This window comes from Megachile rotundata, chromosome 1 (assembly GCF_050947335.1).
Source record: "Megachile rotundata isolate GNS110a chromosome 1, iyMegRotu1, whole genome shotgun sequence".
Taxonomy (NCBI): domain Eukaryota; kingdom Metazoa; phylum Arthropoda; class Insecta; order Hymenoptera; family Megachilidae; genus Megachile; species Megachile rotundata.
Window position 1 is genome coordinate 20,875,143 of NC_134983.1, and position 13,972 is coordinate 20,889,114.

General features: G+C 28.1%; 4 protein-coding genes across 10 annotated transcripts; 2 read left to right on the plus strand and 2 right to left on the minus strand.

The window, feature by feature from the left end:
• Nucleotides 1-743: 743 nt before the first annotated feature.
• ifc (delta4-sphingolipid-FADS-like protein ifc) lies at nucleotides 744-4,916 on the minus strand. Of its 6 annotated transcripts, none has more exons than XM_076532147.1 (8): nucleotides 4,780-4,916; nucleotides 3,774-3,966; nucleotides 3,566-3,672; nucleotides 2,845-3,021; nucleotides 2,052-2,191; nucleotides 1,772-1,985; nucleotides 1,431-1,642; nucleotides 744-1,347 (listed from the first exon to the last, which is right to left on the minus strand). In XM_076532147.1, the coding sequence occupies exons 3-8, from the start codon at nucleotides 3,645-3,647 to the stop codon at nucleotides 1,207-1,209; spliced, it is 966 nt and encodes a 321-aa protein (XP_076388262.1). In that variant the 5' UTR covers nucleotides 3,648-3,672; nucleotides 3,774-3,966; nucleotides 4,780-4,916; the 3' UTR covers nucleotides 744-1,206. The 6 variants fall into 6 exon arrangements, with proteins under 6 accessions (XP_076388262.1, XP_076388255.1, XP_076388267.1 ...); XM_076532140.1 differs by lacking the exon at nucleotides 4,780-4,916 and adding an exon at nucleotides 4,100-4,276; XM_076532152.1 differs by lacking the exon at nucleotides 3,774-3,966 and having other exon boundaries at nucleotides 4,780-4,910.
• A 147-nt stretch (nucleotides 4,917-5,063) lies between these two features.
• Nucleotides 5,064-9,820, plus strand: LOC100874969 (tyrosine-protein phosphatase non-receptor type 11). Of its 2 annotated transcripts, XM_076531982.1 has the most exons (13): nucleotides 5,064-5,370; nucleotides 5,455-5,490; nucleotides 6,090-6,212; nucleotides 6,327-6,521; nucleotides 6,674-6,836; nucleotides 6,955-7,067; nucleotides 7,183-7,451; nucleotides 7,561-7,640; nucleotides 7,835-8,017; nucleotides 8,080-8,256; nucleotides 8,339-8,555; nucleotides 8,643-8,794; nucleotides 8,884-9,820. In XM_076531982.1, exons 1-13 carry the CDS (start codon nucleotides 5,357-5,359, stop codon nucleotides 9,046-9,048), a joined length of 1,887 nt encoding a protein of 628 aa, XP_076388097.1. In that variant the 5' UTR covers nucleotides 5,064-5,356; the 3' UTR covers nucleotides 9,049-9,820. The 2 variants fall into 2 exon arrangements, with proteins under 2 accessions (XP_076388097.1, XP_003705376.1); XM_003705328.3 differs by lacking the exon at nucleotides 5,455-5,490.
• Nucleotides 9,821-11,260: 1,440 nt separating this feature from the next.
• Nucleotides 11,261-12,918, plus strand: LOC100877330 (arginine-hydroxylase NDUFAF5, mitochondrial). The gene is made up of 4 exons (XM_012290163.2): nucleotides 11,261-11,462; nucleotides 11,538-12,148; nucleotides 12,233-12,417; nucleotides 12,495-12,918. The coding sequence occupies exons 2-4, from the start codon at nucleotides 11,574-11,576 to the stop codon at nucleotides 12,773-12,775; spliced, it is 1,041 nt and encodes a 346-aa protein (XP_012145553.1). The 5' UTR covers nucleotides 11,261-11,462; nucleotides 11,538-11,573; the 3' UTR covers nucleotides 12,776-12,918.
• On the minus strand, nucleotides 12,818-13,747 carry Ufc1 (Ubiquitin-fold modifier conjugating enzyme 1). The gene is made up of 4 exons (XM_003705327.3): nucleotides 13,612-13,747; nucleotides 13,314-13,445; nucleotides 13,080-13,247; nucleotides 12,818-13,005 (listed from the first exon to the last, which is right to left on the minus strand). The coding sequence occupies exons 1-4, from the start codon at nucleotides 13,732-13,734 to the stop codon at nucleotides 12,916-12,918; spliced, it is 513 nt and encodes a 170-aa protein (XP_003705375.1). The 5' UTR covers nucleotides 13,735-13,747; the 3' UTR covers nucleotides 12,818-12,915.
• Between the last annotated feature and the right edge of the window lie 225 nt (nucleotides 13,748-13,972).

Sequence of the window (13,972 nt, forward strand, 5' to 3'; positions counted from 1 at the left end):
ACAAATTATTTACATATGTATATGCCAAAAGCTTTTTGTGTCCTTGTCTAATCACGCATGCGCATTGGCTTATTAACTTATTACACATTATATTTTGAAAACATAAAAGTTTTACTACCTCCGAGATACATTTCTTTAATTATATATAAGTTATATAACTAAAAAATTTGACAATGAACTATATAAATGTATTACTATTGTAATATGATTTATTAAATATATGAAAAATTCATAATTCACTACAAAAAGGTGAACACAATAACAGTGGGGCGTACGTGATGACCATGACCGTGGTTTACCGTACACTACACTTATTGTGTTAATGCGCATGCGTGAATAAAAATACAAATCTTTAAAATGATGAATTTCCAAATTTAGAAATTCTAAAAAAAAGTTACACATTTTCAAGCACTGCATGAAAGAACATTTTTTATTAACATTATTGTGTATAATAAAAAGTTTATTCCATTATGACTAGATTACAAAATTATGAAAGCTGTTTATTCTGTATGTACTCTCATTCAAAAAATATAGCAACATCTTTCGATCGATTTTCATTATATCTAACTATTTACTTTGTTCATTACATTTTACTAAATTTAAATTATTTACAAATATCATAAAATGGAAAATTGTTTACTGAGCTAGCATCTTTTGCTTATATTTTAAATGCTGTAGGAATGTTGTTGGTACAGTCTAATTTTATAAACGTTTCAATTAAAAACACGTTTGTGCAAAAACTATTTACTATAAATGTGAAATACTTTATTACCAACAGGAAAGAAGATAAACAAGATTTGATAATTAAAGTACGTTCAATCCCGAAATAGGAGGTACAACTCGACTACGATAAAGCGAAGTCGCAATATAAATCATTAAAAATACGGCATCCATTAATATTATAGCACTCAGAACCGTATATAGTGTTCTGCTTTAGGATTCCATTCAGATATATTACAAAAATTTTCTAATATAGAACGTACTGATAATTTACATTTTTCCATGTAATTTTGTTGTTATCCTGAGCGTTTTTACGACTTTTTCAGACTACAGTCTTTATAGTATGGGTAGATTTACCCATGTAGATGGTATGAATGTGTTAACACTGAATAGAATAAACTAAATTAACAATAAATATGTCGATAATGTTAACTTCCAGATGCTAATCATTATTTATACAAAAGAAAAAAATTAATTTTTTCAGTTTTATGAATCAAGTCCTCTATGCTTTCGTTTTATTCTTGCATATGGACCTATATCAGGATCCATAACGAAATCATACAAGACAGAAACCCATGAATTGTGTTGTGGCAAATTATCATAAAATTCAGGAGCTATTCGTTTCACCTAGAAGTATAAAATATTTTTTAAATACTCAGAAAAGTAGCTATATTTGATAAATGTAGTTTCTGTAGTGAAATTAAACTTACCTCAGGTAATCTTGAACCAGGAACTGCAGGAAAATCATGATGTTCATTATGGTAGCCTACGTTAAATGTAATCCAATTTAATGGGCCATAGTAACTATATGTTTCAAAACCTTTTTTATACATATAATGTTCAGATATGAAGTGGCCAGCAACAGGATGCAGTCCCATAGCCATTGCTGATCCAGAAAGGAAATAAACTAAAACTTTACCACCTACACAATTAAACAAATCATCCTTTTACTATTACATTAATTTGCAACATTCATATTATTTATCTTCCTAAATAAAAACCATTCATTGATATATGTACTAATTTGATATAAGATTTCTTAGGAACTCACCAAAAAAGTACCATACTAATCCATCAAATGTAAGTTGTATAACTAAATTTATATACTCCAATAATGTAGGTGGCTTAGGATAAACAATAAGCGGTCGAAATGCATAAAAAAACGGTTGTAAACATATCCAACAAAATTTTCCAAAGGTTGTACAAAATAATTTTGCTTCTAACAAAGTTGGTAAATCAGTATCTAATACTTCATCTCCTTGATACTGTAATTTATATATTAAATTATCTGTTATATCTGTTATATTATTTAATTTAATATTTGAACTTACTCGATGATGTATAAGATGATATTTCTTGAAACTAATAGAAACTGGTATACCTATTGGTAAATTAGCAAAAAATCCGAATAGTCTATTAGCCATTAGTCTAGAATGCCCAAATGCAAGATTATGTGCGATTTCATGTATTGCTAAAATATCATATGAATATGGTTAAATAAGTACATGATGTTCAGAATGATTACAACACCATTGGTAGGGTAATAAATTATTAGTCTTATCTATCAAGTGTATTATACAAACTGATTCATAATGCAGGTGTTACTTTACAATTTTATCTCAGTCTAGCATGTTTAATACACATGATGAATTTGTTTTTGCAACAACAGCCCCCACTCATATATAACAATGTCCATCTTTTATAATCTCAAAAATTTGGAAAATTTTTAATTTCTGCTATAAGGAATCTTAACACAAGGTAATGGAGACTTACCCTGTACAGTATGCCAATAAGATATGACTAATGACTCATTGCACTTGAAATGGCACTGTAATCATAAACTAATACTAGTTTATACTTTGATAAGAGCCTGGTCATAAATAACTATGGCAACATATAAAGACTGCTTAACCCTTAAAGGCATTATTCAATATTATATTTTATCTTAAGTTTTATTGTAATATTATTGGAAATTACAGATAACAATAATTACTTGTGTATTTACTGGAATTTATACTAGTGATAACGTTATCATAAAACCAATCAATTTTATCAATCAGATAGCCTTTAAAAGTTAATTAAATAAATCTCAATAATAAATATATGATATTCCAACTAATTTACCTAGCATAAGAGAATGGTTAATAACACCTCCAAAACAATATGCTGTAAGAAATAGCAATGGATAGCTAAAATCTTTCACAAAGAACATAGATATAAATTGGATTAAAACCATTCCTGTAACCACCCATTTAAAATTTGGATCATACCCAAATAGTTTTTTAATTTGTGGATATTTCTCTGAAACAAATTTTGTAAACAAAAATATATTAGGTAAATATTAGATAAAATATATTAAAATATGTTATTAATATTTTTAATAATGTTTCATTTAAGTATTGTAATTAATGGTTTTAGTGATTTATCTAACTGTATCATCTAAATTGCTTGCAAACTATTTGTTATATAAAAAATTTTTTGAACAAAAGTTGTGTAACATTAAGGAAAACATACAATGAAATTTTCTACTATCTTGCTTTTTTATTGAGATATGAAAGTCACTTGAAATTATTTTGTTGTAATATGCTAAATTTGTAATTGCAGTTTTAATATGTAAAATCTTTATAACACTTGTTATTATACCATTTTATATACTTATTAAAATATATAATACTGTAACTCGTGACACATTTAACATGTGTCATTTATATTTACTGATTAATTACGTATTTATATTAACTATGATGGACAACACATTCAACATTACTCTCATTATAAATCATTTAAAAAAAATCTTTGTGATACAATTAGGTGCACTAATCTGTATAATATTTTAGATTTATACCTAAAATTATTTTCCGACGTGATGCGTGCGGTTCTTCTGTATAAACCCATTCAAAATCCGTTCTTGAAACATGCTGGCCCATCTTCGCATGGGAAATCTATATTTACCTAAGCAAAATACAAGTATGTTCAATAATATTCAATTAATCGATATGTAACAAAACTAACGTATTATACGCGATACACATACAAAACTGTACAAAACGTACTGATACTTCACAGCCGGCAAAATTTGCAGTCGTATTAATCACTTAAGGCAAACCTCTCTAAGAGCGGCACTAAAGAATATGCCCCACTCTCCATGATACTAACAGACATCGCCTTAAATATGGACGCTTAGTACTAACTTTGACCGCAAAAATGAAATTATCGTATGCCAAGGACAAATGTCAAGAGTAACTTCTGCAACAATATGATATATTTCAATCTAATCAAATCCTGGCAACGATATAGCATGTAAATCTAAACAGCGCGTTATTCAATCACATTCAAACTTATGCGACGATAATTTAGTTACTCATGCAGTTTGACTAACTTCATTAGATTCTCAATTATTGACTCTGAATGCGAAGCACTTTTGAGTATGATTTTCATTTCACCGCCGATATATATAATATACAAATAAAGAGGAAAGGTGAAATGACAGAAATTATATCCCCACATTGTGAGATCATCTATCTCACTATTTTCATTGAGTACATAACTGTAGTCACTACTACTGAACTGTAGGTAAATACCCCCACTATAATCACATTTGACTGAATTAATTTAATGACTGCTTTTTATTCATAACTTTTATATTTTTTTATTTTTACTTGACCATTCTTTCTTACTTTACTCTATGAAAACATTTTTAAATTTGAATTGGAAACATGAAATTGAGATAAAATTGTCAATGTTTGTTGTTTCCGTGTTATTATGAAAACTCAGAAAAGGACATAAATAGGCGGGGTGCAACGAAGCCTAATTTTGTACTTCAATTTTGAAAACTATAAAAGACGAAAGTTTTGAATGGTTTTGATCTTGCTAATTCTCTAGACAAATACCGATTTATGCTTTGCCTTTGCTCTATCTGTGGCAATATAACAAAAACCTACTGTACTCATCAGCGTCCGCAATTGCGCATCGCTTACATATCCGTGCAACTGTCCATCACTGATATAGGAAAATATACTAACGGTGTCTTTCAAAGTCTGTACACTCATTGCCACTTACCTTTCAAAATCCAATAAAAATTACTTCCAGGTCTGGTTATTGATCATAACTTGTATTTTACACACGAATATTTACGAACCATGATTAATATTCAGGTTTAAAAATAATCTATAATAACAAGCGTTGATGTATTAGATGCTCTTAATAAAAGAGTCACTACGTATATTTACTCAACGTCATTCGATTCGTTACTACGCATGTGCGTTGCCCCTAGTTACGAGCTGTACTGGAGCCAATCAAAGCGAACCTGCGCAGTCCGAACGAAAACTCGTCGTTCGGCACTACGGTTCTCTTGCGAAATAAAATATACAATGTAACTATATAATTTTATGAAACCGACATTTAAGTTTGGTTATATGTTTACTTCGAAAGTATCCACTCTAAAGAATAAATATCTATGATAGAATCTTTTAGTAGATTCAGTTTCTTGTTTTATGGAGAGTGAATGTGTCAAAGACTGTGACGATGTGTAGTTAGCATTAAGCTAAAAGTAATTACTGTTGCGAATTATATGTACGAATATCGATGAAGCGTTATGAATTATTAATAACCAGCTGGTCATAGTTGGAATTACGACATGGCATCTCGCAGGTGAGGCACGTTTTTCTACTTGCGTAAAAAAATATGTAATTATAATTCACGGACAATCGCTGAACAGGCCTACTTATTTATCAGTGTTAACCGCGGATTAGTCAAACAGTCAGAAATAAGGTATGCGGACTTAAATAAGTTAATACCGTTCTATACTGGATATCCAGAATGGATATAGTACTCTTAACTTTTACATTTGTTACATATATCCAAAAAATACATATATACTGTTTATTTAATCATTTCCCTTATGTATTTTACTATTGAAACTGCAGTTTTTACTGCACCTACATAGTTTCAATTACATCTGTAATAAAATTTCATTAACATTATTATCAAATATAAATTTAATTAAATTTGTAATTAATTGAATAAAAATGTGTTTCTGATTGAATGTTTATTATTGGTTAATTATTGTTATCTGTCAATTATAATATTTTTATTTAGGACTTCCTAATCTACATTTCAAACTTTCTTTCATATATATATTATTAATATTATTTATTTATGAAACTATGAATGTAATAATTCGTTTGAATGTAAAGAGTTATTAAATATAAGGATAAACTATATGTTTTAGAAATAAAATATTAATATAGTGTACAGTAAGTTTACTGCAACTTTAAAATACATTTCCTGAATTATTTTCTTGTACTTTTATTGCATGCTATGTAAATAATAAATTTTGTGCCATAACAACATAAGGATTTTTATTATAGATGGTTTCATCCGAACATATCGGGTTTAGAAGCAGAACGTTTATTAATGGAACGAGGTTATGATAGCTCATTTTTGGCACGTCCAAGTTCATCTAATCCTGGTGATTTTACCTTATCTGTAAGGTATGGACACATCATATTATCTTTAAACAAATCATCTGTTTATAATCTGTCTAATGACATCTCTGACATCTAACCTGTTATACTTGTTTTATAACATATTTATATTATTCTTAGGCGAAATGGTGAAGTAACTCACATTAAAATACAAAATACAGGAGATTTCTATGATCTTTATGGTGGTGAAAAGTTTGCAACCTTGTCAGAACTTGTACAATTTTATATGGAAAATGGGGGACAATTGCGTGAAAAAAATGGAGAAGTTATTGAATTAAAATATCCCTTAAATTGTGCAGATCCAACAACTGAAAGGTATTTACTTAATTGACATAAAATATACACTTAATATTTCCATAATAAATATTATAATAAGCTTTGTTATGCGTTGGAACAATTTCTTGTTATTGTTACTTCAAATGCACGCATATAGCATGGTATGTGTTAATAGTAAAATATGGGTAAAGGTGGTTCCATGGCCATTTATCAGCTAAAGAAGCAGAACGTTTAATGCTGGAGCGAGGTAAAAATGGATCTTTTCTGGTTCGTGAATCCCAGAGTAAACCTGGTGACTTTGTATTATCTGTACGCACAGATGATCGTGTTACACATGTTATAATACGATCTCAGGTTAATTTCATTTTGTATTTTATATTACATATTCATAATCAATTTTTAATGTATGTATACCACAAGTTACAACTGACTTATACAATATATTGCCACTAAAAAATAGTAAATATTGCAGGATAATAAATATGATGTTGGTGGAGGTGATAAGTTTGATAGTCTAAGTGATCTGATAGAGCATTATAAACGTAATCCAATGGTTGAAACAAGTGGAAGTGTTGTTCATTTACGGTTAGTACACAGTCTTAATTTATTAATATGCCTGGTGCCTCAGAAAGAAACTCAACCAAGATGCACAGTATAGTACTTTTATCTGTTTTTTTCATTTCCTTTTCTTTTTTTGAAGACAACCTTTCAATGCTACTCGTATAAATGCAAGTGGTATTGAAAGCAGAGTGAGACAATTACATAAGGAAAATGGTTGTTCAAATGGATGGCTGTGGAATGGAGCTACAGGTAGCAATGAAGGAGGAGTAGGACGGGGTAAAGGAAAAGCTGGTTTCTGGGAAGAATTTGAATCACTACAGCAGTTAGAATGTCGTCACTTATTTTCCAGGAAAGAAGGTTTACGTCCTGAGAATCGAGCAAAAAATCGATATAAAAATATTTTACCATGTAAGACTTTTTATCCCGTGATTTAATTACGTTTATGTATAAACTAAATTAATCATGTTCGTATTAATGATAAATTAATTACAATAATCATGAAATAATCACTTTATAGTTGATCATACAAGAGTGCGTTTAAAGGATGTTGATCCAAATATTCCTGGAGCTGATTATATCAATGCCAATTATATTAGAGTAAGTTATTATCTGATGATTTAGAACGAGAGTGAAGTAAATCGCTTTATCGAGAAATTTATTATATGTGATGCTGATATTTAATGGTTAAAAGATATTTGAACAACAACACCGTTGTAGTGAATAGAATGAAAAAATAAAAATTAAGTATTGTATATGATACGTACATTCATATTAAAATTCTATATTTGTAGAATGAAGAAGGAGATAATCAAACTAGTGGCATTAATGCTGGTGGAGATAATGGCTTGTTTAACAAATGTTATATAGCAACACAAGGTTGTCTTCCAAACACGATACAAGATTTTTGGCATATGGTATATCAAGAAAATACTCGAGTAATAGTTATGACCACCAAAGAGATGGAGCGAGGAAAAGTATGTAATTGTCAAATAAAAGTGAAAATTGTATCTTTGACAATATATATATGTATTTTTAGAATAAATGTGCCCGATATTGGCCAGAGGAAGGCGAAATTACAGAATACGGAGGCGAATGGAAGGTCCGTGCTTTGTCTCGTACTTCAACGGCAGACTATACCTTACGAGAATTTTTATTACACGGAAATAAGCCCTGTTTTACAGAGTCCAGGAGAATTTTCCATTATCATTTTCAAGTATTATATTATTATTTATAATAATAGTTTACGTATGCTACAAAAAATAAAATTAATTATATAAATTAAATCAACATTTTAGGCATGGCCCGATCATGGTGTTCCATCGGACCCTGGGTGCGTATTAAATTTCTTACATGATGTTAATGCAAGGCAAGAATCAATTGCAGCTTCCCTTGCTTCAAATGGTCAAAATGTACCAAGTATAGGACCAATTCTTGTGCACTGTAGTGCTGGAATTGGTAGAACAGGAACATTCATTGTTATTGATATGATCCTTGATCAAATCAAGCGTCATGGTAATAATATTTATATTACATTTATTTGCATTCCCATTGCATACTTTGTGTCACATAAGTTTAAAAATATGTACATTATGTTTAAAGGACTAGATTGTGAAATTGATATTCAAAGAACTATACAAAGAGTACGTTCACAAAGGTCAGGAATGGTTCAGACAGAAGCACAATATAAATTCGTTTATCTTGCTGTATTACACTATATTGAAACTGTGTCTCAACGAATGCAGGCAGAGCAGGTAATTACATATATAAAAGAAATTATTATTTAATTATTTTCTGATCTATATGTATTAATTAATGTTTTTATTTGTTGTTTCTTTTTCAGAAGTCTCTTCATTTAGGTCGAGAATACACTAACATTCGTTATAAAAGCGAAGCAAATGTTACAACTATGGGAGATATACCAGTCCCTACATGTACCGCAACAACTCTTTCAGCGTCAACACATTTTACATTACCTACTCCTGCTAACAATTTGAGGCCAAAGTAATTATCATTAGCACCAAATATCACCAAACAACATTTCTAAAAAGCAAAGAAGAGGCTTCGTTACTCTCATCAGATATGACTTTGAACTTTGATATTATTTTCAGTAACAAATTTTGTTGATTTACAAACACATTGATTATTTCAAATATTCTTTTGAAATATTGTCTTGTTGTAATTAATTTACATGCTCGTGTTTGAATCTATGAATACACTTTTTTATTGCATACGCATGCGACATAAAAAATATAAAAAGATTAAAGTTCCAATATTTTGCCCTTAAGTTGCTAAAGTAATCAGTGGTACTCTACAGTTAAATATTGTATTATAAAAAAGATATTTTTTAACAATTTAAGCTCAACGCTAAATGACAGGAAACATTGGAATTAAAAATTTCAGTAATAATTATATTAAGTATAATACAGGTATATAATTGCTTTTATACTATTATTTTGCTACCTATATTACATCAAATATTAATTAAATAACAAATTTATACTGTTATTATCTTTTATGCTTATTTAAAAAATGTCATCGTGAATCTTGTTTGCAGTTTAAACGTTTTACGAAACGTAACGAATTTCTGAGAATTTTCCTAAGCTTCGAGTGTAATATTAGATATTACACACCTCGGAATATATTGATATTTGTTTTTATTGTGATTATATAATTGTACAAATTTTTTTAGTTGTATTTTAGGACTGACTTTTATACAGAACTTTCTTTTTAATATTCTTTTCAAAGATTGTGAATAAAAAACATTTATTATTTGTAAATTTTATCATGTTAAAAGGCAGAACACGCAAAGATGTGATACATTCATTTTCACATATAATAAGTTGTGTATGGACCATTATTTTATCGCAATTAATATTTGTTATTTTTAACGACTTGTACTTAATTATGTTATAAATATTTAATGTTACATTTTTTTTGTAATTTGCTTCAATCATTTACACACAGCTTTTTAGTCATTTCTTTAATTTTTGTCATTACTGAACTTTTCATTCCTTTATTTTTAAAATTAACGATATGTGTATAAAAATAAAAGTGTTTGCCCTTATAAATTTATGCTGTCTGTATTTTATATATAAATTAAACAATTTTTATACAAATGTATTAAATTATATATATATTTAGATATTATTAGCGTATATGCATATATATATATTTTTTATATTCATTTTACAAGATTCGATTATGTATTGTTACAAATACATATGGAATCAATGTTTGCATTCTAATTGTAACAGTAAAGTATACATCTGAGTGAGTCCTGCCTTATGAATTAAATCATACATTTATTACTTTTTAAAATATGATATTACATTATTTTTAAAACTAAAAACAAAAAAATGATTGCCTCATTAATTGTGTAATATATTTCTAGAATTATTAAAGTATATTTGACAATTATATTGAACTTTTTTTTAAATTCTATAAAATTAAAAATTGTTTAAATAAAGATAGTATGTCATACTGTTGATATTTAAAATCATATTCTTATGACAGCTACTATTGAAATAGAAAATATTAATGATAAACATTGATACACATATATATTCTTAAACACTAGGCATGTTGCATTTATTAATTTTATTTTTATTTACTTTTAAATATTATTTTTTAATTATTAAAGGTATATGTGATAACAATCATGACATCAAAATTATGTTATAAAATTCTATGTTTGTATTGTCATATAATATTACATCTTTAACATTTTCATTTTTTCATATACACAAATTAGAATGTATATTTCAATGAATATTAGATGTATATTTATCAATGTGTATATAATAGATAATAATAATAACAATAATGACAATGGTTAATTCTATCTTTATTTTTTGGTTTAATGATGAATTTGAATATACATTGTTAAACATGCATACTCACATATGATATTAAATAAATGTATAATAATAATTATTATGAATCATATTAAATCTGTAATTATTAGAAGAAAGAAATTGATTATGTATAAATTTATTTATTAGTAAATAAGTTTTCTCAATCCATATATTCAAATTTTGAAAATTAGAAATTTATATTACATAAGTGTTTGGTACTTTGTAAATTTAAAAATTTATAAATTTGGAAATTTGAAAGTTTTTAGATTAAAAAACTTGAACATTTAAGCTTTTGGATATTTGGCAATTTGAAAATTTGTAAATTAAGAATTTAGGATATTACAATATTTTACAAATTTACTATAATCTATCAAAGTCAATCACTTTTATTTATTCTTATTATTATATATTTCATAAAAGGTTCATGCATCATTTTTAACGAAGTAAATTAAAATTATATGATTTTATGTACATTTCAAATATTGGTTTACAGTATGTAAGGTTATGTTGTGGAAAACATCGTACAAAGAACATCTGTAATTAGTACTAATAAAGTTTAAAAAATGTAAGATTATAAAATACTTCAATAGTACCTTATACAATACTGTTACTAATATTAAAATTAAATAATTATTTGAAGATTACCGCATACAAATACATGAACTTCTCGTAAAAAATGCAGGCCGCATTTGAACCTTTCTTACGTCGGTTCTTGTTCAATATTCAAAATGTTCGTAGTATAAACAATACTGTGACAAATTTTGCATTACCAGCAGACAGTGTAATGTATGTTTTTGACAGAAATGCAAAATTACTTCAAAGAGAACGTGCTGCTCAAGCATCCGACGTGAAAGTATATGATTATATTAAAGATGAAGTAGGCTCCAGATTAGCAGATAGAATATTTGACATAAGAAGAACATTTAAAAAAGCTCTTGATTTAGGATGTGGTCGAGGTCATGTATCTAAACAGATTTTACCAGAATCTGTGGAGGAATTGATTTTAGCTGACTTGTCTCCAACCTTTGTGCAACAAGCAGAAGTTGGAGAAGGAGTTAAAGCAAAGCGTACAGTTATAGATGAAGAAAATCTTGAATTGGAACCCAACAGTTTAGATTTAGTAATAAGTTCACTGAGTCTTCATTGGGTGAATGATTTACCACAGTGTTTCAAGAATATTAATAAAGCTTTAAAGAATGATGGTGTCTTTATGGCAGCAATATTTGGAGGAGAGACTCTGTATGAATTAAGGTATTCTCAGAGAAGCTTATAATAAGAAAAATCAACTGCAAAATTGTGAAAAACATGTACATCAGAATAAATTTTCTTTTTTAGAAGTTCTTTACAGTTAGCCGAAATAGAAAGAGATGGTGGTATTTCAGCACACATTTCTCCATTTACAGAAATTAGAGATGTTGGAGCTTTGTTAACAAGAGCTAATTTTACAATGTTAACAATTGATACAGATGAAATAGTAATTGGTTATCCTAGTATGTTTGAATTAATGTGGGATTTAAAAGGTAGTATTTAATGTTATCATAAAATTGAATCAATGTTTATTTTGCTGCATTGTTGTTTTAATCTTATACTTTTGTAGGAATGGCTGAAAATAATGCAGTAATGAAACGAAAATTACGTTTAAATAAAGATACTGTTCTTGCAGCTTCTACAATATACAAAGAATTATATGGAAAGCTTAAAGATGATGGAAGTTCATATGTACCTGCTACATTTCAAATAATATATCTATTAGGTTGGAAACCAGATCCATCACAGCCAAAGCCTTTAGAAAGAGGAAGTGGACAAGTATCACTTAAAGACTTGTACAGATTAGATGAAATTATAAAAGAAACAAAGAAGGTCAAAACAGATGATTAGTAACTATTACAAATAGTATGTAAAATATTGTAAATATTCATGTTAAATACAAAATTCATATATTCATTATATAACTCCATTTCCATATATGGGCAAAAACAGATTTTCATTTAAATATTATACAATATTATTTCTTACAATTATGACCTACGTTCATCAATTTTATCTTTATGTGCTATAACACCTTTCTCTATAAGATCAGGAATTTCTACTGCTAACCATGGTCCAAGCTAAAATTTGAATAAATCATTAGAATGTAACAATCAAAATGATAACTTGAACAATTTATAAGTAAAAAACATACCCCAAGTGCCATTGCATGTGCAATTCCAAATTTGGGTACATTACGTGCCCATAATGGTTTAAAGTGATCTGTGAGACAAATCTTTCCACCTCTGTACATTTTAGCAGTTTTACCATCTAATTCAGGTAATGCTATTTCTGGTGCAGTTGTAGGATACGTAACAGGTATCTAACAGTAATATGTTTAATTGAGTTGCAGAAATTTTGTAAATATACCAAAAAGAAAATTACTTACATCAAATTCTATTTCAAATTCATATTTCAACAAATTATGTATATACCAACATTTGCCAAACCACCTTGTACCTTCTTTATTAGATTCTAAACGAAACCAGTCATTATCAGAATCCTTATTATTTTTCACATACTGAAAATAACATAAGATTGATTTTAAATAATTGAAAACTGTATTGACAATTATTTATTGAGTTCAACATTTCATTATCAACAGTAATTACAAAATGTGTAATTACAGCAGTAATAACAAAAACGTGTCAACCATATGGAGTGTTAGATATTCAAATGAAATTTACTTTGATTAAAGCTTGGTATTCTTCTTTTAATCTTTGCACCCATAATTCTTTGTCTCTAGGACCTGCTTTTGTTTGCAATAATGGAATATTGCTTAGTGTTTTCTTCGTCGATTCATCTACCATTATAAATACGTAAAATTATTACTGATGACAACTGTTTTGTTATTTTCAAGGGGCGTTTAGACTAGGCGAACGAATGCTCATTCCTCTACTTTGAAATTCAAGGTTATACCAACATGTTTTCGCTGTAGAAATTATTCACTGAACCTGATACCTAAGGCTAACAAATGGTTTAACAAAAAGAACGTGATTAAATTTCTGGTACTAAACACTTTGCGACAGTTTCAAGAAAATTAACTAC

Excerpts from the sequence above, each read along its gene's own strand:
- ifc (XM_076532147.1), bottom strand. The coding sequence starts at position 3,647 with ATGGGCCAGCATGTTTCAAGAACGGATTTTGAATGGGTTTATACAGAA. Across the intron at positions 3,022-3,565 it reads ACGTCGGAAAATAATTTTAG|AGAAATATCCACAAATTAAA; the intron begins GTATAAATCTAA and ends AATTTGTTTCAG. Across the intron at positions 2,192-2,844 it reads TAACCATTCTCTTATGCTAG|CAATACATGAAATCGCACAT; the intron begins GTAAATTAGTTG and ends ATGATATTTTAG.
- LOC100874969 (XM_076531982.1), top strand. Across the intron at positions 7,641-7,834 it reads TCAATGCCAATTATATTAGA|AATGAAGAAGGAGATAATCA; the intron begins GTAAGTTATTAT and ends CTATATTTGTAG. Across the intron at positions 8,257-8,338 it reads TTTTCCATTATCATTTTCAA|GCATGGCCCGATCATGGTGT; the intron begins GTATTATATTAT and ends TCAACATTTTAG.
- LOC100877330 (XM_012290163.2), top strand. The coding sequence starts at position 11,574 with ATGCAGGCCGCATTTGAACCTTTCTTACGTCGGTTCTTGTTCAATATT. Across the intron at positions 12,149-12,232 it reads GAGACTCTGTATGAATTAAG|AAGTTCTTTACAGTTAGCCG; the intron begins GTATTCTCAGAG and ends TTTCTTTTTTAG. Across the intron at positions 12,418-12,494 it reads ATTAATGTGGGATTTAAAAG|GAATGGCTGAAAATAATGCA; the intron begins GTAGTATTTAAT and ends ATACTTTTGTAG.
- Ufc1 (XM_003705327.3), bottom strand. The coding sequence starts at position 13,734 with ATGGTAGATGAATCGACGAAGAAAACACTAAGCAATATTCCATTATTG. Across the intron at positions 13,446-13,611 it reads AATACCAAGCTTTAATCAAA|TATGTGAAAAATAATAAGGA; the intron begins GTAAATTTCATT and ends TGTTATTTTCAG. Across the intron at positions 13,006-13,079 it reads CACATGCAATGGCACTTGGG|CTTGGACCATGGTTAGCAGT; the intron begins GTATGTTTTTTA and ends TTCAAATTTTAG.